Below are 28,000 nucleotides of genomic sequence, written 5' to 3' on the forward strand. Positions count from 1 at the left end.
AAAATGATTTCACAATCAGTTTACATTAAATAACCATCATTACCGTAAACACAGTCTTTGTTTTCATTATGTTTTGGGTCAACAAACGAACACACAAGTCCAATGTTATTGCAAAGGAGCTCTAACTACATTGAAGGATATGTATTCTATATAAATGGTTCTGTACACTACTCCTGGGAATGCCAGGGCTTCAAGGTCATGTTATCACTGCCAATTTAGATTTACTACCTACTAGAAATGGGCAGACTAATATCCAGGAAGTTCCAATATTTTTATGCCCATTTGACAGATAAACACTAGAGTAATTGTATGGCTTGTTTGTTCACTGGTTTACAGTAAATCACCATTCTGTCTCTCACAGGGCATGGTTCACCAATGCATGTCTAGACATAGGTCTTAAAAAAGTATCCTTCAGTAAGATGTGTAATGAGAATATGTGTGATATTTATTTCATTACACACGTTTTATATTAATTTCCAGACATAGATGGTTGTGTGGTTCACTCAATTCATTTCCAAGCATAAGAATCCATTCAACAATACTATTTGATTATCCTCATAGGACAAAAAGTAAAAATAATTCAGCTGGTGGATTGGGATTTGATTCAAATGTTTTATTTCTGAATTGTACATAGATTAGCTTGTTACAGTAGTTTCATGTAAAACCATGTTCACAGTGAGTGCAGAGCTGTGGAGACAGACATGTTTCCATTGCCCTCAAACCAGTCTCATAGCTGTACACACCTGCATCTCACTTCTTCCCAAAGGTTTAAATCAACTAACTTATACAAGTCTTACTCTCCCTGGTTTAGTTGCTTTAGTTTAAATGCAAAAAATTATAATTAAAATGATTTCAACAAGAAAAATAAATTAAAATGCAAATAAAAGTCTGACTGCAGGTAGAAATTCTAATACAAAAAAAATGGTTGCGAAATAGGTGATATGGAATTACTCTCATATCCCTCATCTCACATAAGTATGGCTATCGTACTGAAAAATATATATCTAAGCAAGCACAGCGAACCAACGTGGGTTTGAATGCACTGTAACCTTAATCTACTAACTATCCCAAACATACCCTTAGCAATATTAAGTGTATCTACGTACTTTTACATACTAAACATATTAGGGAAAATGAAGAACATGTGAAGTACACAACATATTGTAAAGAAACTGCAAGTAACAGGTGAAAAACTGTGCATACCATTTCATCTTAATAAATACTTGAAGTGAATTGTGCTTTGAGTGAAAGCTACTGAAATGTCAAAAGTTGATGCACAACTGAAGAGTGAGATCATTTCTGCATTCTTGCAGAGGCATCCTCTCGTGATCAGTTAACTTGCTATGTACTATCCTGTCCTCCAGGGGTCGCTCATACTGTCACCCAGCCTAATCCACTGCGGAGTGCTGCCAGTCACATGGCAGAGGAGAGCTGTGCGAACATCCTTCCCTGGTATCCTTTTCAAAAGGCACTGTACTGGTTATGTCTCTCACAAAGACCGAGGATAAAGTCCATGGGATGATGACCTCCATTCTTGTTATGAATCCTCTAGTAGTTTGTTAAGGAAACACCCGTTTTAATTTGGACTGTATTCTTGTTTCATTATTCTTGAAATTAAGAGCAACAGCTGTCTCAACAAAAAACACCAAGCACATCCAGTCTTCTGGGGGACTGTCTGCACTGGCATGGCTGTCAGTTGTCTGTCAGTAATTCTCATGATGTCTGTACTCTGTAGTACCATTGGCAGCGTTATTCCCCAGGAAGGGGGCGGGTCATCAGGACGTAACGACCTGGACGTAGTTAGCAGGGTAAAGGCCCACCTCTCCGTTGCCCAGCTGCCCTTTGCACCAGCCCTGCTCGTCCTCCTCACCCATCTTCATTAGCTCTTCACCTGAGTGATGAGAGAGCAGAAGGCACAGGGGAGCATGCTTAATAATAACTTGCACTGTTTCTTCCAGTCCCATGTATATCTGGAATATTCCACCGACACTACCTGCTGGGAGTGTGAAAGATTATCTTCTCAGTGCAATTACATGCACCATAATTCATCCATATTCATGTAATGGACTTCTGAATCTCAATTTTGTTACAGGGACCACCACAAGGTGGCAGCATAATTACCTGTGTACATGTTCTCACCTTATCCAAATGGTTGAAATGACTTTAAAATGTTGACATCTATCTATATCACTTCTTAGTTTAGTCTGAGGTGCTCTTCTAGAAAGCAAAAGCTCATCACAGAAGACAAGTGTGAGGGCTTATTCCTTCTCCAAAAGGATCATTAACCCCTGCCCTGTCTCAAATCAGTTGGCCTTTTGTGATCCCTCAAGACTGGAACCAAAGTCGACCAAAAGCAAGGCCATGGTGCAGATCAGAGTTAAACTAAGGTCTACTAAGATCTCGCTACATGGGCACGTCAACTCATATTATCCAGTATCCTCTCCAAATCCAAGGGTGCACGACCCCCCTCTGTGAAGATATCTACTAATCTAGGAGATAGCCCAGACAAGGACATTGGCTCCCAGTTAGACTGGGCTCTAATGGGGGCTTAGACTGGTTAAGCTCCACTGGGAGGGAGACTAGAGTGTGCCCCACCAATTAGAGGGGCATGACACTGCCTTACCGGCAGCTTTATTTTCACTAGCGTAACAAGGGGGTCCTCTAGGGTCCTCGTGATCATGTGAATTAACTGCTAAACTAAATAATGGACAATGTTACCCTGTGCCTTTTAGCTGGCAGGAATCATCTAGGATAAAGAACTGCATTTTGTGAAGTCTCTTGACAAATGACGAGTCTGGTTCAGTTCAAGGTAATTCATACATATCTCAAAACAATCGTCATGACTATCAATTGCAACACTTACCTGCATTGTTGAGGAGTTGTAGGAGTTTAAAATTGATTATCATTTGATAATAATTTTGTTTGACACCATTTATTGCATTCTTATTATTTACGTAGCTACTTTGAATGTTAAACATCTAGAATTAGGATGAGTAACTTCAACCAAAGCTGTAAATACAATAATGTTTTCAAACAGGATATCCTTTGAAATAATTATATCAAGGATATATTTGGAAATAAATCAGACCAAAGGGAACCAAGGTTGATTATATACAACACATATCCTTTCCATAACTAAAATCATGTATGTGGTAGGATACAAATGATATTGCTGCACAGTGTCTTCAAATCTGAAGCTCATGTTGTGTAAATCACACTTGTATTAATTCACCCACTGTTTGTCCTTACATTTGAAACACCTTTATAGACCAAATTAACAAATGGTGAATTAATATCCATGCCACTAGTTTAGCAAAACAAAGTGTGCATTCAGACCAAGGTGAGTTGTGGCTGCCATGCATGCATTGGTCCGTGTGTGTGTGTCTGTGTGTTGATGTCCAGTGACATTAATAAGCATTAGTAGGGATTAATACCTGCTTTAAAGCTCAGCTCATCCGCCTCCTGCCCATTGTAATCATACAATGCTCTAACTCGTACCCCTTCTACCTTCTCTTCGTCCTCCACCCCATTAGCAGCGATGACCTTTTTGGGGATGTCTTCGTCAGACCAGTCTGATGAGTAGTCTTTGACCCCTCTGTTGACAGGAAAGGAAAAGGGCAGAGGGTTAGTATCCCTTGGCAAAAAAGCAAAATAAATCTAGTACTTTCTGAGTAGTCATACAAGGATGGTATGAAGAAAACAATGAACATGAATTATTCTCTTCCAAACTACACATGGAGGCTGAAACCAGAAATCTAGCAAAATGTCTTATAAAGTGGGCCATGTATTCTCATTATGTCACTGTAGCGATAACTTTTAACCAACAGAGGGTGGTAGCGACCACAGATCTTTCCCCCAACAAGTTCTATGAAAGGTGACACAATAAATCAACATACCTTCATTTGATCTCAGTGCTCACACACCAAGATAGAGCGACACTGTATGAACATCTACTGTGACTGGTGTATGTATGTTAACTGAATATGGAGGTTAAATTCAACGCATGAAAACAAACAGACAAAGACACACAGACACAAGGCCTCTGACTCAACACTGGTACAAACACTAATTAGAGGCTGCAGCTCTCTGTGGATACAGGAAGTTAAACTCCTTGGGGGACCACGGTTACTAAGAAACACAAGACAAATACAGTAGCAGAAGCCAAACAGAGTTTTTCAAAAGCTGGAATAATTGTAGTGTAAACACCTCAGAGATGTATGTATTTGGAGCAAACCAGCTTTGGAGCAAACCAACAGAGAGTTAACAATAATAACTACGTCATCCTTTCGTTTGTCATGTTTTTGAAAAAAACTCGGCCTCAAGTACCAATGTCATCAATTTCTATTACAAAAAAATAAAAATAAGTACTCCTCATAAACATCCACTGTCCCGTGGGAATAGTGAGTCACAATAACAAGATACTGTACTAAACAACTATTATTCCCAGTCTTTCCTGCTCCATGCACAAGGCAACTATTGTATTATAGAAGAAGAATGACATACCTGTCCTAAAGCGGAGAAGACAATTCATGAATAGTGGTGCAGTCGGTCAAAGAGTAATCTCTAGCTCTACATTTGGACAACCCATTTGGTACAGAAGCTACTGTGATAGTGCAGGGAGAGCAGGGCGGATAGGTCATGTGCAGGTCACAGAGAGCACAGTTACCTGGTGGTCTCCTGAGGGGTCTGGGGTGCCTCCTCGCTTGAAGGGACAATGTTGGTCAGGGTGACCACGTCCTCGGCACGGCTGTTCCTCGCCTTCTGGTTGGAGATGGAGCGGTTTGACTCAGGGGACCACTCCTGGACAAACAGACAAATGTTTATAAAATACACTTTAAAAAGCATGGAACTATTTTATATTTTTTCTAACTATCACCAGCTGGTAACATCACATTTTCTTTCACACATACAGTGGCTTCTTCGAAACAGTATAGTTTATTTTGAACATCTCTCACACTACTGACTGAAATATCTATTGTATTCATCTGGCCTATTGTGTTCTTTATCAATGCAGTCGATCAAACCCACACCCAAACACCACAAAAGAACAGCCACCTCACAGACCTGTAATCTAAACCAAATCACCATCTGATGAAAAGTGGAGAGGAAAGAAATCTGTTAACACTGTTTGTCAGTTAACTGAGGATACAGTTTCGCCAGTCACATGTTGAGGCATCATCTTTGGGAGGATACTAAATAATCAGAGTGCTTTTGAAGCCACTACAAAGAGCTGTGCTGCTCCCCAGCCAGGACAAAGGGCCCCTGTGTCCGGGGAAACCAGTGGGAATGCCAAAAGATTCCTAAGGAGACAGAGGAGAGCTGCCTCATTCTCACTCTCCACAAGCTTCACAGTGGCTTTGCCTGGAACTGTAAACCAATACCGGTTTCCAGATCAACATGCTCCTGTGTGCCAGCTATCGCCAGCTTTAAATTGATCATTATGAAGTAGAGGATTTTTTGTTCCCAGTAGTTGTAATTTCCCACAAAATAGAAAAACAGCATTTTGCAGCATCCTGCATGTGCAGTAGAGTAAAGGTGGTGACTGAGGAGCAGTTTTAAATGGCCTGGCTCAGGAACCTTGGGCTGTGTGTAGGGTGGTCAGAGCAGGCTTTAGCTCTGAGAAAGCACTCCAGCATTCCAGAACCCACTCAGGTCCACATGTCACACAAGGGCCCATTCAACGTCATCCCCTTTCTGAATTGACCAACAGTTCAAGCAAGAGCTCAATATGTCTATATGGGGAAGACCTCTTATTTATATGAACACCTTTGACAATGTTTCTTTACCAAATAATTATGTAAAATTAATGTTTTGGATTTATATATACTATTTGATAAATCAGTAAACGCAGGCAACATATTTGTTATAAGCTTACGTTATGCAATTTGTATTGTAACTCATGTGCCCTCAAAGTCAATAGACAATTGTTTACATAAAATAAATAAAAAGGTTACAGACAGACAATGTCCTTTACCTCAAACTGCGGCCAGTTCATGCTCATGCCAGGCCCATGGGTATTTCTCCACCACCTTAGGTCTTCGCTGTCATTGGCTGCAGTGATGGTCTGGCCCAGGTCACGGTACAAGATCTTGAATCTAAGGGACAACTTCCTCTGTTAATCACTGGAGTCACATTCTAACACAATACTGTGGTCAATGAGCAAGATAGTTCAACACGTGTGTGGATGCAAAGGATAATTATGTAATGTGACCATCTTGGGTACGAATACACAGGATAACAGGGGTGTGTGGCAAAATGAGAGCACACGCTTCAAAAACCATTAGGAACATACAAAAATACTTTGTCCCATTTTAGAAAATGGGGGGGATATGCAGAGGTCCATAAATAAAACTGAAATCACCTCAACATTTTTATTGGAATGTGTGACTGAGGGTGTTTGTTGTGGGATTGGTGGACTTTATCCAGTCAAACACATAAGTCCACCCTTACTGTACTTTACTTTGCTAGGTTTATCTCATTCTCTGGCAATACCAAGCTATAAGAACGTGGGTACATTCCACCGAATATTTGTTTAGCCGGAAGGTCAGACCAACCATCAACAGTTCCATGGTCACCTGGCCCTTTTCTAAATAGAGTAAGGACCTGATATGAAAGACTGTTAGTTAATGGACAACACCAGCAGTTGAACATTCACTCCTTGTGTACACATACTGTTGAACAGAAATGTAGGCTAATTCTACGAAATAGAATGCACTATTAGATGCGCACGCTCAAAGTCTACTGTTCAATCTTGTGCAATCTATGCAACTGTAAAACATGACTAATGTCTCAACATCATACCTGTAAGTGGCAAAGAATGTCCAGCGCCCAATTCAAGATAAGAGGAAAATATATGTATTTTTAAAAAACATCTATGAACCAAGATACGTTGTTAACCATTAACCATAAATAGATGTGTCCAGAAAAAAAATAAGATTACCTCACTTCACTCAAGATATTGCACAGTTGAGTACAAGGGTAGATGTACTAGTCAGCAGAATGTGATTGTCATACCCATCCTTGCTGGAGAGGTCCAAGTGTTTGTGGATGTCCTGCAGGACCTCCTTGAAGAAGCACAGCCTGTTCTTCTCAGCCTCCTGGGTTATCTCAAACACCTGCTCCATGTCCTCCATGTAGCGTGGGTTACAGCGGTTCAGCTCCTCCAAAGCCTTCTCATAGCGCTCCTTTGCCTGGAGTTAAATCAGACACACAGCAACTAAATATACATTTGGCTTCAGACACAGAATCACCATCTTTACGTGCAAAACAATGGGAGTAAACGGTAAAAACGCATTGGCCAAACTTCGTCTGAATGTTGTATACATTATATTTTGTCCTGTTATACCATTTTAAATATTTATACATAAAAAAAAAAAAACTTCCTGTCAGATGCCAGGAAGCACTTGGCTTTGAAGTAGCTAATGTTGTTTGGCATGTTGGTAATCTAAGAGAAAGAGCCTGCCTTCCCTGAGCAGACAGAGAGCCGTTAACAGGGTGTAGACTCAAGAGATTTGCTGTGGGCAAGTAAACAGACATAAATCCAGTTAAGGATTTACTGTATAAATTACAAACTATCCCTACATTTTAAACTAGGAAAGCTTTGATTACTAACTCAACTTCATCAATGGAACCTTACTGTGCACTTCCTACAGCACATTATAGTTTAGACATGGTGGGAGAGACTAACAATAAAAGCCTCCACAGATCCAGCCAGTCAAAAACAACAGCTCCCAGTCGTTCTACTTGTCGCTGCAAGGCTGCCACCTGACAAGTCTCATCACGCCAAACAGTCATGTTTTTAAAAAAGGCACGTCAGTATGTGCTTCCCCACCCACAATTTCACACTTGACTACATGCTGCCTCTAGACAGCACACCAACTAAAACAAAGCTTTGTAACTGCACTGAACCAATTCCACCGACACATCCGCTATTTAGACTGGACTGTCCCATTAGCTGACCCTATAAGGCCGGTACAAATAACATAATGAATGCGCAAGAGGTTGGCTTGTTACTTGTGTTCATGGGTTAACAGTAGGTTCAAAAGGCTCAGGATTCCAGCTAAAGTACAGCGTGTAACAAAAAACCTGAATGACCTCACAAGCCTCTTGACTAAAATAAATGTAATGTAACCTGATGACTACCTAGCTGAACACTTATTGTTCACATATGATCGGTGGAGTTTCAGTACCTTCTCTGCTTCCTGGTTGCATTTCTCCACACGGTCTGTAAATTTGCGGACCTCTTCCTGTGACTTGGTGGGGTCAGCCTTGGCATGGGTCTCGCGAGTCAAAGCAGTCTTCTCCTCTTTACGGGCCTGGTGGTAACTCTTCTTAGATGACTCCACCTTGGACAGAGGAATTGCTCTATTTACTAATCACCACCAACCACACATATCTTCATTGAATTTGGTACAAATCATTCCCTAAGCTCTAGACCTCAGCTGAATCTGGTAATTAATGGTGTGGCTGTTGAACAAGTTGAGGAGACCAAATTACTTGGTGTTAGCTTAGATTGTAAACTGTCATTGTCAAAACATATAGATTCAATGGTTGTAAAGATGGGGAGAGGTCTGTCCATACTAATAATAATAATAATAATAATAAGCTTTGCTTTTTTGACACCACACTCCAAAAAGCAAGTCCTACAGGCTCTAGTTTTGTCTTATCTTGATTATTGTCCAGTCGTGGTCAAGTGCTGCAAAGAAAGACATAGTTAAGCTGCAGCTGGCCCAGAACAGAGCGGCACGTCTTGGTCTTCATTGTAATCAGAGGGATAATATAAATGCTATGCATGCCAGTCTCTTGGCTAAGAATTGAGGAGAGACTGACTTTTTATAAAAAACAATGTGTTGAAAATTCCAAATTGTTTGCATAGTCAACTGACACACAGCTCTGCTTCCATTCAGCCACAAGAGGATTAGGTCGGGGACTGATGTTGGGCGATTAGGCCTGGCTCGCAGTCGGCGTTCCAATTCAGCCCAAAGGTGTTCAATGGGGTTGAGGTCAGGGCTCTGTGCAGGACAGTCAAGTTCTTCCACAGCGATCTCGACAAACCCTTTCTGTATGGACCTCGCTTTGTGCAAGGGGGCATTGTCATGCTGAAACAGGAAAGGGCCTTCCCCAAATTGTTGCCACAAAGTTGAAAGCACAGAATCGTCTAGAACGTCACTGTATGCTGTAGCGTTAAGATTTCCCTTCACTGGAACCTAAGCCAAACCATGAAAAACAGCCCCAGACCATTATTCCTCATCCACCAAACTTTACAGTTGGCACTATGCATTGGGGCAGGTAGCGTTCTCCTGGCATCCGCCAAACCCAGATTTGTCAGTTGGAAGGTTGTTGGAACGGTGGCATCCTATGATGGTGCCACGTTGAAAGTCACTGAGCTCTTCAGTAAGGCCATTCTACTGTCAATGTTTGTCTATGGAGATTGCATGGCTGTGTGCTCAATTTTATACACCTGGGTGTGGCCGAAAAAGCCAAATCTACTAACTTGAAAGGGTGTCAACATACTTTTGTATATATAGTGTATGTAGGCTGTGTGCCATTTAAAAATGTATGTAGTTCTGTCCTTGAGCTGTTCTTGTCTATCAATAATTTAATTTTTTACACTTTCAATCATTTAGCAGATGCTCTTATCCAGAGCGACTTACAGTAGTGAGTGCATATATTTCATACTTTTTCATACTGGTCTCCCGTGGGAATCGAACTCACAACTCTGGCGTTGCAAGATCCATGTTCTACCAACTGAGACACACGGGACGAGCGACATTAATGTTCTGTATTATATAATGTTTCGTGTTTGGTGTGGACCCCAGGAAGAGTAGCTTCTGCTTTCGCAACAGCTAATTGGGATCCTAATTAAATACCAAATCAAACAATACTAACACAATGTACACTAATCTATTATTGGTCATTCAGGGTTGATTATGTCTGAACATTAAACTGGCTAGAAGAGCAACACTCACGTCTTTCAGTTTCCTGACCCAGGGTTTCTGTGCCTTGCGGAATCCTTCGTCTGCATCCTTTGTCTCCCGGAACCCTCCGATCATCTGCTTGTGGAAGGCATCTTTCTGCCAATTACGGACCTTCTCGCTGTCCTCCACAGCCAGGTGCTCCTTCAGCTCCATGTGGATCTCACTCAGCCTATCAGCGGCATTCATGAAGGCATGCCACGCCTTCTCCAGGGTGCCATACTGAGGCCCTTCAGGTGGAGAAGTCACAGGGTTAAGGGACACATTTCACTCCAATAACACTAGGCTCCAAGTCATTCAATGAGAGTGAAGTCATTATCCAACCAGTAAATGATGACCTATATCTTTGGGAATGGGTGTCATATCCGTGTTATGTACTAGTCACTGACAGGGTGAGAATGAGATAGGGTTGAGGCAGTATATGAGCTTCACTACAGGCTCTATTTTGGGGGTGGCCATGGTGAATGAGTCCCTCCACTACCAGGCCAACTCACCTTTCTCCACCACACCCCTCCACTTCTTGGCCCAGTCACTCAGCTGCTGGGAATAGCCCTTCTCAATCTTGGCCCGCTCCGCGAAGCAGCTGACTAGCTCATTGCACAGCTTGTGTCCATCGTCAATACGCTTCACCGTCCTCTTGTAGTGCCCCGGCTAAGTAAAGATGGACATATACTTGTGTAAGAAAGATCTGCTACATAGGGAAAACGTTATGGAAATATGGGCGTTGACTTATGATCTGGGAAATGTACCAGTTACAGAGAGAAGACTGGGAAAATTTGACAATCCACAGTTGACCTCTGAAAAGAGAGCACATGAACATCTGGACAATCATCCGGAGTGGCCTTAGCTTGCAGTAAATGTCAGACTTAAACAGATGTCCATGCCTCAGCTTATTTCGTTGACTGCTGCAGAGGATATGTAGTACATATCTATGAAGCCATTCAACATAGCACACACAAGTCAGACAGATTAGTTTGCTAGTTAAATGAGAATGCCACAGGCCAGGGAGAGAGACATATTACATCACATAACCAAACACTGAACCCTTTAATGCACAGAGCAGATGACTACTGCTGCTAGTTTTCCTCAGAGCAAGTGATAAATTGATGGGGCAGGCCTGATGAGGTGGAGGAGAAGAGGAGCCAATGGGATGAGGAACCTCTTATAGCCAGGGCATGGAAATGTATAATCAGCAGGGACTCATTATGTGTGTTGCCCTGTAGTGATTCTCCTGAAAAGAGCCTTCCATGCAAAAAATGGGAGGGCTGCCTGAGAGGGCAGTCCTGTGGTAGTCCTACTTCCACACCAGATTGGTCAGCTCCACAGGATTGGCAGACCTGTGGGTGTAGGGGTGTAGTTGTTGAGCTTACCTCCCAGAAGCTTTCGCAGCTCCCGACGTCTCGCAGGTCTCCATTGGAAGACATTTCGGGGTCACCTTTACAGCACGGAATGATGGCGGCTATCTGTTAAACTGAGGAGAGAACAACATATAAGACTGACTGTCAATGGACTACGGAGCTGGATATAGTTAGGTGCAACCCACTCAACCTTCTGGGAGTCAAATTCAAGAGAAAATGCAGGAAAATAGCCAAAAGCAAACAGCAGCAACAAGCATGTCATCACAACGGACAAGTAAATTGCTGCCATACTTGGCAAGTGTCCATACATTTTATTCCAGAGCAGAGGCTCAGCAGAAAAATAAAACTAGAGAATTTTTTTATTTCCCCCTTCTCCTTCACCCTGCAAACATATGTATTTTCTGACCAAGTGATCCATGGCACTACACATGACGTATCCAGTCACCTGGCTTTACGCCACATCCTTAATCTGTAGAAAAGGCACCATAGCTTCTCCTCGTAGAGCTAACCCTGAAGATGTAATCCAGAAATCCCTTAGGGTGAGAGGAGTGTCCGTCTCTTGAGCCGAGGCAGAGACAGACTAGTTTTAGCAAGGCTGGGTGGGGCTGGGGTGAATGACTTGGGCTCTTAAGATAACGTTGCCCTGCCTCCCGAGTGGCGCAGCGGTCTAAGGCGTCACTACAGACCCGGGTTCGATCCCGGGCTGTGTCGCAGCCGGCCGCGACTGGGAGACCCATGAGGCGGCGCACAATTGGCCCAGCCAATTATTAGGGGAGGGTTTGGCCAGTGGGGATGTCCTTGTCCCATTACACTCTAGCAACTCCTGTGGCGGGCCGGGCGCATTCACGCTGACACGGTCGCCAGTTGTATCGTGTTTCCTCCAACACATTGGTGCGGCTGGCTTCTGGGTTAAGCGAGCAGTGTGTCAAGAAGCAGTGCGGCTCGGCAGGGTTCTTTTTCGGAGGACGCATAGCTCTCAAACCGTCGCCTCTCCCGAGTCCGTACGGGAGTTGCAGCGGTGGGAGAAAACTAACTACCAATTGGATATCACGAAATTGGGGGAAAAAGGGGGTAAAAAACTAACCAAAAACATTATTTTAAGATAATGATGCCCTGTCATCCATGTCCACCCACCACAACACTTACATTCAGTTATATTAATAGCAAGTCTTCATCGAATGCCAACCAAATACAGTGAGGGAAAAAAGTATTTGATCCCCTGCTGAATTTGTATGTTTTCCCACAGACAAAGAAATTATCCGTCTATAATTTTAATGGTAGGTTTATTTGAACAGTGAGAGACAGAATAACAACAACAAAAATCCCGAAAAATGCATGTCAAAAATGTTATAAATTGATTTGCATTTTAATGAGGGAAATAAGTATGACCCCTCTGCGAAACATGACTTAGTACTTGGTGGCAAAACCCTTGTTGGCAATCACAGAGGTCAGACGTTTCTTGTAGTTGGCCACCAGGTTTGCACACATCTCAGGAGGGATTTTGTCCCACTCCTCTTTGCAGAACTTCTCCAAGTCATTAAGGTTTCGAGGCTGACGTTTGGCAACTCGAACCTTCAGCTCCCTCCACAGATTTTCTATGGGATTAAGGTCTGGAGACTGGCTAGGCCACTCCAGGACCTTAATGTGCTTCTTCTTGAGCCACTCGTTTGTTGCCTTGGCCGTGTGTTTTGGGTCATTGTTATGCTGGAATACCCATCCACGACCCATTTTCAATGCCCTGGCTGAGGGAAGGAGGTTCTCACCCAAGATTTGACGGTACATGGCCCCATCCATCGTCCCTTTGATGCGGTGATGTTGTCCTGTCCCCTTAGCAGAAAAACACTCCCAAAGCATAATGTTTCACCTCCATGTTTGACGGTGGGGATGGTGTTCTTGGGGTCATAGGCAGCATTCCTCCTCCTCCAAACACGGCGAGTTGAGTTGATGCCAAAGAGCTCCATTTTGGTCTCATCTGACCACAACACTTTCAACAAGTTCTCCTCTGGATCATTCAGATGTTCATTGGCAAACTTCAGACGGGCCTGTATATGTGCTTTCTTGAGCAGGGGGACCTTGCGGGCGCTGCAGGATTTCAGTCCTTCACGGCGTAGTGTGTTACCAATTGTTTTCTTGGTGACTATGGTCCCAGCTGCCTTGAGATCATTGACAAGATCCTCCTGTGTAGTTCTGGGCTGATTCCTCACCGTTCTCATGATCATTGCAACTCCACAAGGTGAGATCTTGCATGGAGCCCCAGGCCGAGGGAGATTGACAGTTATTTTGTGTTTCTTCCATTTGCGAATAATCGCACCAACTGTTGTCACCTTCTCACCAAGCTGCATGGCGATGGTCTTGTAGCCCATTCCAGCCTTGTGTAGGTCTACAATCTTGTCCCTGACATCCTTGGAGAGCTCTTTGGTCTTGGCCATGGTGGAGAGTTTGGAATCTGATTGATTGATTGCTTCTGTGGACAAGTGTCTTTTATACAGGTAACGAGCTGAGATTAGGAGCACACTCTTAAAGGGAGTGCTCCTAATCTCAGTTTGTTACCTGTATAAAAGACACCTGGGAGCCAGAAATCTTTCTGATTGAGAGGGGGTCAAATACTTATTTCCCTCATTAAAATGCAAATCAATTTATAACATTTTTTACATGCGTTTTTCTGGATTGTGTTGTTGTTATTCTGTCTCTCACTGTTCAAATAGACCTACCATTAAAATTATAGACTGATAATTTCTTTATCAGTGGGCAAACATACAAAATCAGCAGTGGATCAAATACTTTTTTCCCCTCACTGTAGCTGATATCTAATATGTTTTTCAAGAGCGAAGCCCCGACACATCCACATTCCTTGAGCTCTAGTACACTCATATGCCTGAAAATAAAACTTGTTGCATGGTCAATTGACAAGATAAATTCAATATTAAATTAAAAGAAATGCCCAAAACATTTTTAAACGTCAATAAACTAGGTGAAAATGAATTTCCACCTAAAAATGAACCCTGTACAGAGTTCACAGTTCCCTATACGTCAACTTCCCCCAGTCCGGTTCCTGATTGTATTAGCTAGTTGTGCCAAGGTCAAACTGCTTCCTTTGACAGACACAATAACTTGGGAGGAAGACTGGGGATTCTGGGGAACATTCATTACCAAGGCTATACGGTGTGACTTTGCACTGCTAAAAACACCAGCTGCTCCCTATCAAGTAGGGCTGACCCCATTTAGTCGACAGGCAGTTGGCCTAACAACATTTTTTTTAGTCGAGCAGCTGCAAATATATTTAAAAATTGTTATGGCACACGAGACACCTGTCTGATTCACGCCTGTCTGAGTGGACTAATCCATTGCGGAGGCCGCGGGGATGGCACACCAGTATCACCAGTAGTACATTTACCGTTAATTACCATCATTTCTCATCTACAATGTTTGTTTGGTTAGGGTAACTTCTGTTAATGCATTCAATATATTATTATTACAGTCTTACTGTTATCATTGTCGGAGTGGACACGTTGTTTGCAGAGCGCACAACCTAGGCTACACTTGCGAGAAACAAGTTTTGGTTTATTTCATTCCATTAACGAGTTGTCAATTTATTAATTGTCTTTTGTTTGCAGCACTCCTGTCAATCTTGAGTAAGCTTATAAATGTGCCCATTTGGGGATTTGATACTATTTCTGATTGTCTCAACTCACCATCACTGTGGAGCTTCTCAAAGTTATTTTTTCTTTGCCTCAAAAAGCAAGTAAACAAAGTCTGTTTTTATGAATGACAATAGTTCCTCAATGTAGCCTATTTGAAAAATCTTTCCAGCTCTCTCCCTTCCGATAACCACTCAGCATGAAAGTGAAAAAAAGTGTCATGCTCTGATCTGGTGGAAAACGTCATAAAAAGGCCTACCTGATTACTTCTTATCCCTTGCGTAAATAGCCCACAGCTGTATGTCTGTCCGGAGCTCACTGGCGGAAACTGAGGGCCCAGAATATTTTTAACAATGTTGCAGGTTTGATAGTAAGTTTCAGGCTGGAACCAAGTTAATAGTTGATACAATGTTTCAAGTACCTCTGCAGCAGAGGTAACGTTGGGTCTTCCATTCCTGTGGCGGTCCTCATGAGAGCCAGTTTCACCATAGCGCTTGATGGTTTTTGCGACTGCACTTTAAGAAACGTTCAAAGTTCTTGAAATGTTCCGTATTGACTGATCATCATGTCTTAAAGTAATGATGGACTGTCGTTTCTCTTTGCTTATTTGAGCGGTTCTTGCCATAATATGGACTTGGTCTTTTACCAAATAGGGCTACGTTCTGTATACCCCCCACCTTGTCACAACACAACTGATTGGCTCAAACGCATTAAGGAAAGAAATTCCACAAATTCACTTTTAAGAAGGCACACCTGTTAATTGAAATGCATTCCAGGTGACTACCTCATGAAGCTGGTTGAAAGAATGCCAAGAATGTGCAAAGCTGTCAAGGCAAAGGGTGGCTATTTGAAGAATCTCAAATATAAAATATATTTTTGTTTAACACTTTTATGGTTACTACATGATTCAATGTGTTTTCATAGTTTTGATATCTTCACTATTATTTTAAAATGTAGAAAATAGTAAAAATGTGTAAATATTGTGCATGCATGTACACACACAAACGTATACGGTATTAGTGGAGTCGGCCATTTCAGCCACACCCGTTGCTGACAGGTGTATAAAATCGAGCACACAGCCATGCAATCTCCATAGGAAAACATTGGCAGTCGAATGGCCTTCCTGAAGAGCTCAGTGACTTTTAACGGGGCATTGTCATAGGATGCCACCTTTCCAACAAGTCAGTTCAGCAAATTTCTGCCCTGCTAGAGCTGCCCCGGTCAACTGTAAGTGCTGTTATTGTGAAGTGGAACCATCTAGGAGCAACAATGGCTCAGCCGCAAAATGGTAGTCCATACAAGCTCACAGAACGGGACCGCCGAGTGCTGAAGCGCATAAAAATCATCGGTCCTCGGTTGCAACACTCACTACAGAGTTCCAAACTGCCTCTGGAAGCAACGTCAGCACCAGAACTGTTCGTCTGGAGCTTCATGAAATGGGTTTCCATGGCCGAGCAGCTGCACACAAGCCTAAGATCACCATGCGCAGTGCCATTCGTTGGCTGGAGTGGTGTAAAGCTGGCTGCCATTGGACACTGGAGCAGTAGACACGTGTTCTCTGGAGTGATGAATCACGCGTCCCCATCTGGCAGTCCAACGGACGAATCAGGGTTTGGCAGATGTCAGGAGAACGTTACCTGCCCCAATGCATAGTGTCAACTGTAAAGTTGGGTGGAGGAGGAATAACGGTCTGGGGCTGTTTTTCATGGTTCAGGCTAGGCCTCTTAGTTCCAGTGAAGGGAAATCTTAATGCTACAGCATACAATGACATTCTAGACGATTCTGTGCTTCCAAATTTGAGGAAACAGTTTGGGGAAGGCCCTTCCCTGTTTCAGCATGACAATGCCCACGTGCACAAAGCGAGGTCCATACAGAAATGGTTTGTCAAGATCGGTGTGGAAGAACGTGACTGGCCTGCACAGAGCCCTGACCTCAACCCCATCGAACACCTTTGGGCTGAATTGGAATGCCAACTGCGAACCAGGCCTTATTAGTATACAGGTCATTAATGATAAATGTCCATTAATAATCCCCATCATAGCTGTGCTGCGGCCTACAAGGCTTATTTATTGCGTTTACAGGGTTAGGGCCTACTATTGCAAGCCTTTTACAAAGTGTCCCATGTTACTGTTCAATAGGGCTGTTCAAATTGAATTGAAGTAAAGTTGAGAATATCTAATCTAACCTCACTAATGCTTGTGGCTGAATGGAAGCAAGTCCCTGCAGCAATGTTCCAACATCTAGTGGAAAGCCTTCCCAGAAGAGTGGAGGCTGTTATAGCAAATTTATGTGCAAATATTGATATAATAACCATCATATCGGAGTCAATTTGGAGTCACGCGATGATATGGTGTGGTCCTCCCACTACGACTTGGGAAATCATGCTGTTTTAGGCTACAGATGAAATAAGTTATTATGAACCTCACATGGTGGTGAAAGTGCACGGTGATGAGCTTGATGCTGCTTTCTAATAAATATCGAGGGTCTTATTCTGGTGACATGATAATCGATGCATGACAAATAAAAATATTCTTGCTCTTATCCATAATAATCTCATCTGTAGACTAGCCAACCTGCACAGCCTACCTGTACTGTATCTGCGAGCTGTTGGCTAGAGCGCAGGTGCCAAGACCAGAGTAGGCACATTTGCTAATTAACGCAACAGTTGTGACAACTATCCGTAGAGTTGAAAATGCAACGGGAAAACACTGAACTTGATATTTTTTCCACCGGTACATGTAAACGTAAGCGAAAAAGTACATTGTGTGCTCTTCTTTATCAAGCACTGATTTTAAGCCGCAACAAGTCAATTTGGTGGAAACATACTACTGGTGGTAAAATACGCATATTTTCTTTATGCGGATTCTAGAATATTCGCATGAAAATTTGTTCCAATTGGATGGAAACCTAGCTACTGTTAAATGGAAAATGTTACAAGCATAATTTTCTTAGAATACCCTTGGTGAGTATTGCAAGACCTCAGTCAGACAGAGTTAATTTGACATAACTATTAGTGTGATAAGCTGCTTGTTTACATTCACACAGGACTGGTATTAACAGATCGTCATGGATGGACTGCTTGGGTTGAAGAGGCAGAGAAGAGGCTCATTGTGTGGGAGACAGTTTTTAGACATTCAACATCCCTGAACTTTCTGCTGGCAAGGAGAGGAGGGGCAGTGCTGTCAGGCAGCAGTGGAATGTATGCTAGCAGGAGAGGCATTTCCCACAAACACGCCAAAACAGGAATCTCTATGAGAGGCTCACTTCAGCAAGGCCTGCTAATTGAAAAGTAAATATCTCTGACCCATCTCAGAGTGGAAAAGTTAGGTGGTTTGGGGATACAGCATGACAACAGTGATTGAGGCCCGGGGTAAAGTAATGTAACCCCTGAACGATGAGTGAAAACAAGCAGATCGTAGGGCGGGTAAAGGAGGGGTCAACCACCACTAATCTAATGACCAGTTGACGGCATAAGTAAGACATTTCAGCAGCTTGAGTATCTAGGTCACATTGGATTCAACATACTGATACAGATTTAGTCTCTGGAGGGGCCAAAGGCTCAGATTCTATAGATACTAATATGAAATGTTTTTCTACAGATGCCATACATGTATGGAATTTAGGGTTATTAGTGTCCTTTACCGGAACATGAGGGGGAATCGAACAGATGGCTTTGCCATACTGATATATCGAAATCACAAGGATAAGAGCAGAAAGCAGAGCTGCCACCTATAGAGTACACACAATTCATACTACTGAAGATTTAGTCAGTAAACATGACAGGCTGCAGAATCACACACTCTGGTATCTTGGTATTTTTGCATGTAGCCTTTACTCAGAGATTACATTCTCAATCTTCAGCATTTTTTTAACCCTATAAAATCCCCCTGACCCCCCCCCCAAAAAAAATGTAATGTTGAAAAACAAAACATTACTCAAAAATAGAGGTGGAATTAATTAAATTCAATAGGTCCTTGCCTGACTGTTCCTTTTCAATTTATATTGTCTAACAAAAACCTTGAAAGCAACCTTTCTATATTGAGGATCATAAAGAGTTCTCCTAAATGCTGAGGAAAACAAAGTATATGACAAGCATTAAGGAAGACCCCTGACACTTGAAAGCACATAACCACCATGTGTGAGCTGAGCAACAAACTTCCGAGGCAACAGACCATGTGCTGCAGGCCTTCATTTGGACATCATCCCTGTGTCAGAGGATGTTTACGTTCTACCGGTCACCGACTTTGTTTAGGCAGTATGCTCAGTTCATCCAGATCACTTAGCAGAACTGGAATGTCTGTTTAAATCTCTGGGAGATGAAATCCTCAGCAGGGGCATGGCTGACAGGGATGGCTGACAGAAGACAGCAGGTCCTGTGTAGCAGTCAGAGGGATTTGGGTCGAATATTGCTGAAACCTTAATGGAAAAGGGCACTAGTCGTCTCAAGTCAGAGCTGGAAACAAGTATTTGTGGGCCAGTAGGCCAAGGACTGAACAGCATAGAGGGAAACTGGATACCAAATGGCAGCACATTCTGAACCCATTATGGGAGCTTTCACCCCTCCGCCCCCCTCACACTTAGATGTGGCTTTGAGAACAACTTGTAGCATGTGGAACTGGTTTACTTACATTGCTAAGACACAAACATTCCAGCTAGATTCATAAATGACAAAACCTAGAGATAGAAACACTACCTGGAGAGATTAAGTTATACTGTACTTGTACAGAACTAAAAATGTCTCCTCGGTATGTTATCCATCCTGAGAGTAAGAGAATGAACATTGGCTCCTGTTTTCTTCCAACATTGGGTCATATTAAGGAGAAGCTAAGAGCTCATAAACCACACTGGAAACTTGTAGTCATTAATCTGATTAATGTATACAAGCAGCATGTGCAGCTATTAATTTAACTGAAAGCGCAGTTCAAAGTCTGAGCAAGCATAGAATCCTCTGGAAATAATTTCCTTGTTAGATTTCTGCAACATAGTGCATTCGTAAATTATTCAGACCCCTTCACTTTTTCCACTTTGTTACGTTACAGCCTTATTCTAAAATTTATTTAATTGTTTTTCCCTCCTCATCAATCTACACACAATACCCCATAATGACAAAGCAAAAACAGAGATTTGTTGCAAATTTATTCCAAATAAAAAACTGAAGCATTCAAACCCTTTACTCAGTACTTTATTGAATCACCTTTGGCAGCGACTACAGCCCTCGGGTCTTCTTGGGTATGACGCTACAAGCTTGGCACACCTGTATTTGGGGAGTGTCTCTCATTCTTCTCTGCAGATCCTCTCAAGCTCTGTCAGGTTGGATGGGGAGTGTCACTGCACAGCTATTTTCAGGTCTCTCCAGAGATGTTCGACCGGGTTCAAGTCCGGGCTCTGGCTGGGCCACTCAAGGACATTCAGAGACTTGTCCCGAAGCCACTCCTTCGTTGTCTTGGCTGTGTGCTTAGGGTCGTTACCCTGTTGGAAGGTGAACCTTCACCCCCAGTCTGAGGTCCTGAGTGCTCTGGAGCAGGTTTTCATCAAGGATCTATGTACTAAGTCTCCCAGTCCATGACGCTGATAAACATCCCCACAGCATGATGCTGCCACCATGCTTCAACGTAGGGATGGTGCCAGGTTTCCTCCAGACGTGACGCTTGGCATTCAGGCCAAAGAGTTCAACCTTGGTTTCATCATACCAGAGAATCTTGTTTCTCATGGTCTTAAAGTGCTTCAGGTGCCATTTGGCAAACTCCAAGCGGGCTGTCATGTGCCTTTTACTGAGGAGTGGCTTCCCTCTGGCCACCACCGTAAAGGCCTGATTGGTGGAGTGCTGCAGAGATGGTTGTCATTCTGGAAGGTTCTCCCATCTCCAGAGGAACACTGGAGCTCTGTCAGAGTGACCATCAGGTTCTTGGTCACCTCCCTGACCAAGGCCCTTCTCCCCCGATTGCTCAGTTTGGCCAGGCGGCCAGCTCTAGGAAGAGTCTAGGTGTTTCCAAACTTCTTCCATTTAAGAAAGATGGAGGCCACTGTTCTTGGGGACCTTCAATGCTGCAGAATTGTTTTGGTGTTCTTCCCCAGATCTGTCCCTCGACAATCCTGTCTCTGAGCTCTATGGACAATTCCTTCGACCTCATAGCTTGGTTTTTGCTTTGACAGGCACTGTCAACAGTGGGACCTTATATAATATAATATGCCATTTAGCAGACGCTTTTATCCAAAGCGACTTAGTCTTATATAGCAACGTGTGTGCCTTTCAAAATCATGTCCAATCAAATGAATTTCCCACAGGTGGACTCCAATCAAGTTGAGAAACATCTCAAGGAAGCTCAATTTCAAGTCTCATAGCAAAGGGTCTGAACACTAATGTATACTAATAAGGTAATTCTGTTTTTTTATTTGTAATACATTTACACATTTCTAAAAACCTGTTTTCGCTTTGTCATTATGGGGTATTGTGTGTAGATTGATGAGGAACATTTGTTATTTAATCCATTTTAGAGTAAGGCTGAATACTTTCCGAATGCACTGTACAACTCCTAAATATAGAGCAGTCCTGCACTGAAGATCAAGGTGATACTCCCACAGTTTCACAAACCAAAGCAAACAATTGTGTTGCTACAACATGGAATAGATGTTTACACAGCAAAGGAAACACTAGAGTGCTGCATACTATTGAAGCCTTACATTTATAGCATGTAAGAACTCAGAGAATATTACTCATTGATTGCTATCGATAGTGACCTGTTTTGCGAAGAAAGACTTCACACATTCTAATTATTGGATTAAGAGGCCAGGCGTTCTTGTGTGAATCATGGTATAGAGGAAGACTAACCGAGGGAGATGACATCATAAACCTCAGAAATGGGGAAACAGTCTACCCCAAAGGTCAGACAGAATACCCAATCCAAAAATATTCAGTCAGACCAAAATGTAGCACATAGAGCAAAAAAAGATTTAAAACATAAAAATGCATTATCCACAAATTGCATAGGAGTGGAACCCGAAGAGGACTTACCCAAGATTAAATGAAATGAGATGGGATGAGGTCAAAGAGTATGTCCCTGTCGAGGAACTTGGCTTTCTCTGTGGCACTGGAAGAGAGAGGCAGTGTGTGAGATGTAACTGAGGATAACAGGGAGAGATAGAGTATAGAGGAGCACAGCATGAGCAGCGGAGGAGAACCACTCACGGTCAGAGCATGACTGAGGCTGGCAGTCAGATGGTTATAATAAGTCCTGGCTCCAAAAGGTGTCAGATTCTGAATTAGAGAGTGAAATGCCACACACAGAAGCATTAGAAAACCAGTCATGGGTGTGCTGGAAAACTACGCAGTGTGATGGTCTTGGAAGAGACCCTCCAACTACGTAAGGTCAGGATCACAGCACATCTAAAATAACCTGCTAAGAATCAAATAAGATAAAGAATCCGTTTGAACGCCAAATAAATGTTGGAACTTCAGCCCCAATGTTATGTTTCCAACCCTGGGCTGGAGGGCTTAGACAAGGTTACTTACAGGTGCGGTCAAATATATTGGCACCCTTGCACTTTAAAATGGAGCAGATTGTTCGGTTGAATGGCTATTTTTTATCCTGTACGCACCTGCAACTTACCAGAGGTGAAAAACTATAGAAACGAGAATCACTTGCTTTCAACCAAATTGATTTTGAATAATTTAGTCCAGGCCTTTTTGAACTTTGAAGTGAAAATGTTTTGGTCCTTTGCTGTTGTAAATCAAACAAATACATGTGTGAACACCAAACATTTTCTCAATTTCAACCAGGGATTGGAACAGAAATTATTTTAATAACACAACAACTGATGGCAGTAGTAACTACTGTAGCCAACTAACCAGCTAGCTAGCAAGCAACACTAAAGGGATTGCAAACGGGTTAGCATAGCTATGCTAAACAAAAAAAATAGTTTTTCTAAATATTAGCTAGCTGGCTAGCATTTATGATGCCAGCAAACACGGTCCTCACACGCTAGGAACGTATTTCCGCCAAAGTTGTAATGAAAAGGTGCCTCTCGGTCCCAAAACAGTTTTCTGGAGACTTGAGGGAGGAGTGCTGATTAGGGCTGTTGCGGTGACCGTATTACCGCCACACCAGCGGTCATGAGTCATGAAGGCAGTCAAATTCCACGTGACCGTTTTGTCACGGTAATTAGGCTTCTCCAAGCTCTGATGCTGCTGATGGTCATTAGTAGCCTACCAAACTTGCCAACTGCCTAGTACTCAGCACTCTATTGTCCCTCTAATCACTCTGAAATCAATGCAAATGTAATATAAAAATCAAATCAAACACTTTATGAGAGCCCATGAGCTCATGTTGTGCAACATTTCTATAGGCTATGCAATTGCGTGAGAAAACAGAGCGATGGCCTCTATTAAAAAGAGGTTTCCATCAGCTTTCTATAGGCTAGGCCTACTATATTTATTTCTCAACTTTCCTAATATTAAGCACATTGCTTAGCTTTACAACAGGAGTATAGCCTACCTGGCTGGCATGAAAATGAACCACAGGAAAAGCGTCCTCCATTCACTATTTAAGTGCATAGATTACATGTATTTTGTCCCGCTGCCCCGGTTGACACAGGTGCATGATAATGGTCCATTCTAAATCAAAACAAATTTCACACATATGATGTAGTATATGTAAATACAAGATTAAATCAAGAATAGTCTGATGGGTGACAATATAAGCCTGTCACTTGTGAATTATATATTATCACTTGTGAATGATGCCCAGCTTAAGGCAAGAAACAATGCCTTGTTTTTTGCCACTTTTTCTAATCATAGTCGCACACCTCATGTAGCCTAGCCCATAGGCCTATATGTTTTGATAATGTTTGTATTAAAACTAAAGTGGCTAAATAACTTCTTAAAATTAAGCACATTAATCTGCTTTACAAGGGGTGTAGAGCCTAACTAGCATACATAAGCAGCGCGTGAGTTTCAAGTTTGGGGAAGATAATTTATCATAATAAAATTGCACCTTTATAATAAAAGCATTACATGCATAATTGCATTTGCGCTAAATGTAACATTTGTGCTTATAGCCTACTGCCATGTGCACATTTATAATGTGAAGAAATAGCCTAATAGTTTATCAACATTTAAAGCTAAACGTTCTGATCTGTTGCGTCAGCCACATTGCATAAAAAAGTGTTTTGTTTATGCTAGTGGTTGTATTAATTAGGGATCTATCGCATCCCACAACTGTCCCAGACTGTGTTTGGAATATTTATTTCTCACTCAGAATAGGTCAACTTTTGTACTATGGGGGATAGTAGATTGACATAGGCTAGTGCTTTTGCTGTTCGTTACGCCTCAGCTTGTTGGCTGACGAAAAGTAAAATGTGGACAGTTCTTCCAATATTTTCAATATGCACCTCGGAATTGGATAAGGATGGGCGCAGTTGTCCCCGATGTGTCTGTCTTCACTTGTAGCCTGTGAGAAAGACCCGATCACATGATGGAGAGCCATGTGAGTGAGAGGTGCTTCGGAGCACGCAGCACTCCGTGAGAAGGGCACAATGCAGCACTCCGGGCCAAGGGCACAACGGCCACTGGCCACTAAAGGCATGGATTTTTTTGGGGTGCATTACAGCCACACAAAGGGGATGCCGCCGTGAAATTTGAGGCATTATCAAGTGCTTGTCAAATTGTGAATGAGTGACTGATTAAGTGTGTACAGCCTGCGTAAAAAAACAAAGCAGAACTCAAGCCTTTCAAGCGACTTTTTTCAAATCATTAGCCGCATCAAGCAGCCTTACAATGTATAAAAAATCTAAACATATAGCCCAACGTTTGTAGAACAACTAAAGTTACATTAATAACTCTAAATTAAGCATATAGGAGCACCTATTTCTTTGTTAACAGCTCAACACAGAATGGCCGCATGTGCGCACTCCCTCAAATCGTTTGGAGAACATATCCTTTCTATTTTATTCAGCTTTGTTCAATTGTATTCTTCATACTATAGAATAATGCCACGGAAATCTAACTAAATCTTGTCTGCTAAATGAACTAGTGTAACCCACAACCAGATCAGGACAACTCAGTGTGCCAGTCTGTTCTTCTAAAATAGACTACATTTTCTTCATATCATGTTTCTTTAGACCTGTCTTAAATAATGTATTTATTATGAAGGTGTAGGCTATATTACATGGATTCATTAGACTTTTTAAAACGCAGATGTTCCAAAGGTCTGCATCAGTGGCTTGTAGGCTATGTGTGGAAGCCAGGAGATGCTAAATGTGTTTGTTAATTAACAGTCAATTACCTTGAGACAGACAGTTATTTGCTTGACAATCACCGGCTGACGAAATTTAGTGACCGCAGGACAGATTTGGGAAAACCCTGTGGATTGGACAGTGGTGCAAAGTGTTCTCCACTGTCATCAACCGATACAGGAATAGTTACATAAATGAATGTTGTGTATACAGTTCCTGAGGTGAATCTCATGCTCTTAGTTTTTTCCAAGTTTAACTTTAGATTAATTGTTTAAAAGAGTAAAGAATATTTAGTGATCGGTCGATTGCAGTTGCACACGCAAGAATATAACTCAAATGCCACCTCAATTCTAAAGTGAGACATCCAGAATTCAAGCCCAATGGTTTTTTTGCTGCTGCAAAACTTCCATGAAGCGCTTACCCCTGTAAAAGGATCCACTGTTTGGCCACAGCTCAGCCCCATGTACCCTACACTGGAGGGCCAAGTGAGCCTCAAATCCCAGAATTGGTAATGTGAAACAAAGACGTGTTTGTTCCACAACCAATGTCAAATAATAACTACTTAGAACAAAGGAATTTCAAAAAAGCATAATGTTGTCTGCACTGTGCTAAAATCTCTGAGGTGTCAATAATCAATACAGGTCATCTTCAACAACAATGGAAAAAAAGAAGAAAACCAGCAGTAGTGAGGCCGTCAAGGACTGGAGTTGAATATCTCTGTACTTTAGATTATTCTCTCTTACCATCCTTGAAACTAATGTAGGAAGGAGTGAAAAGCAATGTCAACTATCAATGGACAGAGCACAGGTAGTACTGGCCTACACAAAACAAGCCTAAGGAAAGGCAGACTCAGCCTTGTTTTAGCTACTTGCAGACGGCCTGAATCTCTCATTTCTAAATCACAGTTCTCATGGGGCAGGATATTCTCAATGCCAGCTCTACAGGCTCAAGATAGAATAACAGCAGGAAGGGTTATTTAAGCAATGAGAAAGCTTGGCAGCAAGTGTGAGACCACAATAGGCTACATTATAGACACACAGGGTCTAATGCAGTGTGCCTTAAAGTTAGGCATGGGCATTGTCTCAAGGTGATGTGTCATACATGCCCCCGTGTAGCTCAGTTGGTAGAGAGCATGGCGCTTGCAACGCCAGGGTTGTGGGTTCGATTCCCACGGGGGGCCAGTATGAAAAACGTATGCACTCACGAACTGTAAATCCTCTGAATAAGAGCGTCTGCTAAATGACTCAAATGTAAAATGTAATACATTAACATAGTGTACCAAGTACAGGCCAGTGTTTCCCAAACCAATCCTTGGAGAATGGCTTGGGGGTCCCAGGAGAAACATAGGCTACACTGCAATAAATGAGAACAGCACAAGATCAAATTCTGTTGCATAAAGAAAGCAGTTTTGCTAAACAATAACTAGCACAAGTATCAGACTAGCCATACTCTGACTAATCAAGATATTATTTACTTAGTCAAAGTATGATAGGATCAGGCATATCAGTGGTCATGCTTAATGGCCCTGAAAATCTATTTCTATGAAATTACACTTGCTTTTAAATAGGGTGTGGTTGTTCTCGTAGGATAGATTGGGGAACCTCCCATTGAAGAAATGCATCTTCAATGGCTTATTACAACATTTAAATGAATCTTCAATGGGAAGTTCCCCAATCTATCCTGTGTGTAACTTAGCCTATATGTATTGGATCTTGCCAGTTGTTCTGCTCAGCAATACAACTAATAACCATACTGTTGATCTATTGAAAAAGATTGACAGACAAAGCATTTGTTCAGTTGGCCTACACAACGTTTATTCGTCTCAGTTTCACACAAACCTTCAAGTCTTCAATGTTTGCCAATCGAATTTACTGTCGGATAGCAGCAGCCTAATAGATTATGTCCGTTGAAGAGTGCAGCCAACAGTAGCCCAAGGATAAATGGATTGTTCAACGGCCTTGTCTACTCCCCCCCAAATACACATTAAAGAGTATTTAAATCACGTGAATCCAAACAATTAAATAATGTGCCAAGAGATAGTCACCCATCAACATAAATCACCATGTATGTTTGATCTTACATTCATGGAGTCGTAGTTATGCCTAAGGTTTAGCCTACCCTGGCTGTTTTCTAGGTCATTTTCGACACAATGTAACTCCTGTTCACCGCAACAATGGAACAAACGCAAACACGAGTGAAATTGTTACAAAACTGTAACCATTTGGCGACCATAATGGAACAGAACTTGTCTACCTTTTCCATCTAGTTTGCGACAAACATACCTGTTGCAGCTTAAAATCCTTCGTCACTCCGCGCTCGAGGAGCCTACCAACTCCGGAGCGAAAATTCCCAAAGCAATCCCTGATCAAATCAAATAGGCGAAAGACGCAAAAAGTAGTCTTCTCTTCATACCCGACAGTGAATCAACAATTTCGCTCAAAAACTTTCCCGAAGACAGCGAAGGCCCTCGTAGATAGCACTCTGCCATTGCAACGAAGTTCTAATTATTCGATTTCCTGCCCCTTCAAATTCACGAGGTAGGCCTAATATCATCGGCGGTAAATTGGTTAAATGTACTTTAGTCAAAAACAGTGCAACAAAAGCCCCAAAACGTGTGCTATCCGACGGGCAGGTAGGTACAAAAGCAATCCTCCCGGTTGTTCTGGAGAGGTCTCCAGCGCTGTGTAATCAGATGCTGTGGCGAACCACAATATCCATTCATCCAATTACAGACGGTCACCCTTTACTGACTAGAGACGTGTCTCTAGCTCACGGTGATACTTATGGTCAGGCCATGTGA

The 28,000-nt window shown here is 42.3% G+C and overlaps 1 protein-coding gene across 5 annotated transcripts; it reads right to left on the bottom strand.

Annotated features, from left to right (window-relative positions):
* Positions 1–592: 592 nt before the first annotated feature.
* On the bottom strand, positions 593–27,991 carry LOC121573306 (protein kinase C and casein kinase II substrate protein 3). 5 transcript variants are annotated; one of them, XM_041885176.2, is made up of 11 exons: positions 27,483–27,985; positions 21,983–22,058; positions 11,345–11,445; positions 10,469–10,625; positions 9,969–10,204; positions 8,190–8,345; positions 7,015–7,190; positions 5,975–6,095; positions 4,667–4,800; positions 3,435–3,595; positions 593–1,891 (listed from the first exon to the last, which is right to left on the bottom strand). In XM_041885176.2, exons 3-11 carry the CDS (start codon positions 11,396–11,398, stop codon positions 1,776–1,778), a joined length of 1,311 nt encoding a protein of 436 aa, XP_041741110.1. In that variant the 5' UTR covers positions 11,399–11,445; positions 21,983–22,058; positions 27,483–27,985; the 3' UTR covers positions 593–1,775. The 5 variants fall into 5 exon arrangements, with proteins under 5 accessions (XP_041741110.1, XP_045069937.1, XP_041741112.1 ...); XM_045214002.1 differs by lacking the exon at positions 27,483–27,985 and adding an exon at positions 22,157–22,704; XM_041885181.2 differs by having other exon boundaries at positions 1,779–1,891; positions 3,508–3,595; positions 27,483–27,991.
* Positions 27,992–28,000: the final 9 nt, after the last annotated feature.

The sequence above is a fragment of the Coregonus clupeaformis genome, unplaced genomic scaffold, assembly GCF_020615455.1.
Source record: "Coregonus clupeaformis isolate EN_2021a unplaced genomic scaffold, ASM2061545v1 scaf0180, whole genome shotgun sequence".
In the NCBI taxonomy this organism is placed as follows: domain Eukaryota; kingdom Metazoa; phylum Chordata; class Actinopteri; order Salmoniformes; family Salmonidae; genus Coregonus; species Coregonus clupeaformis.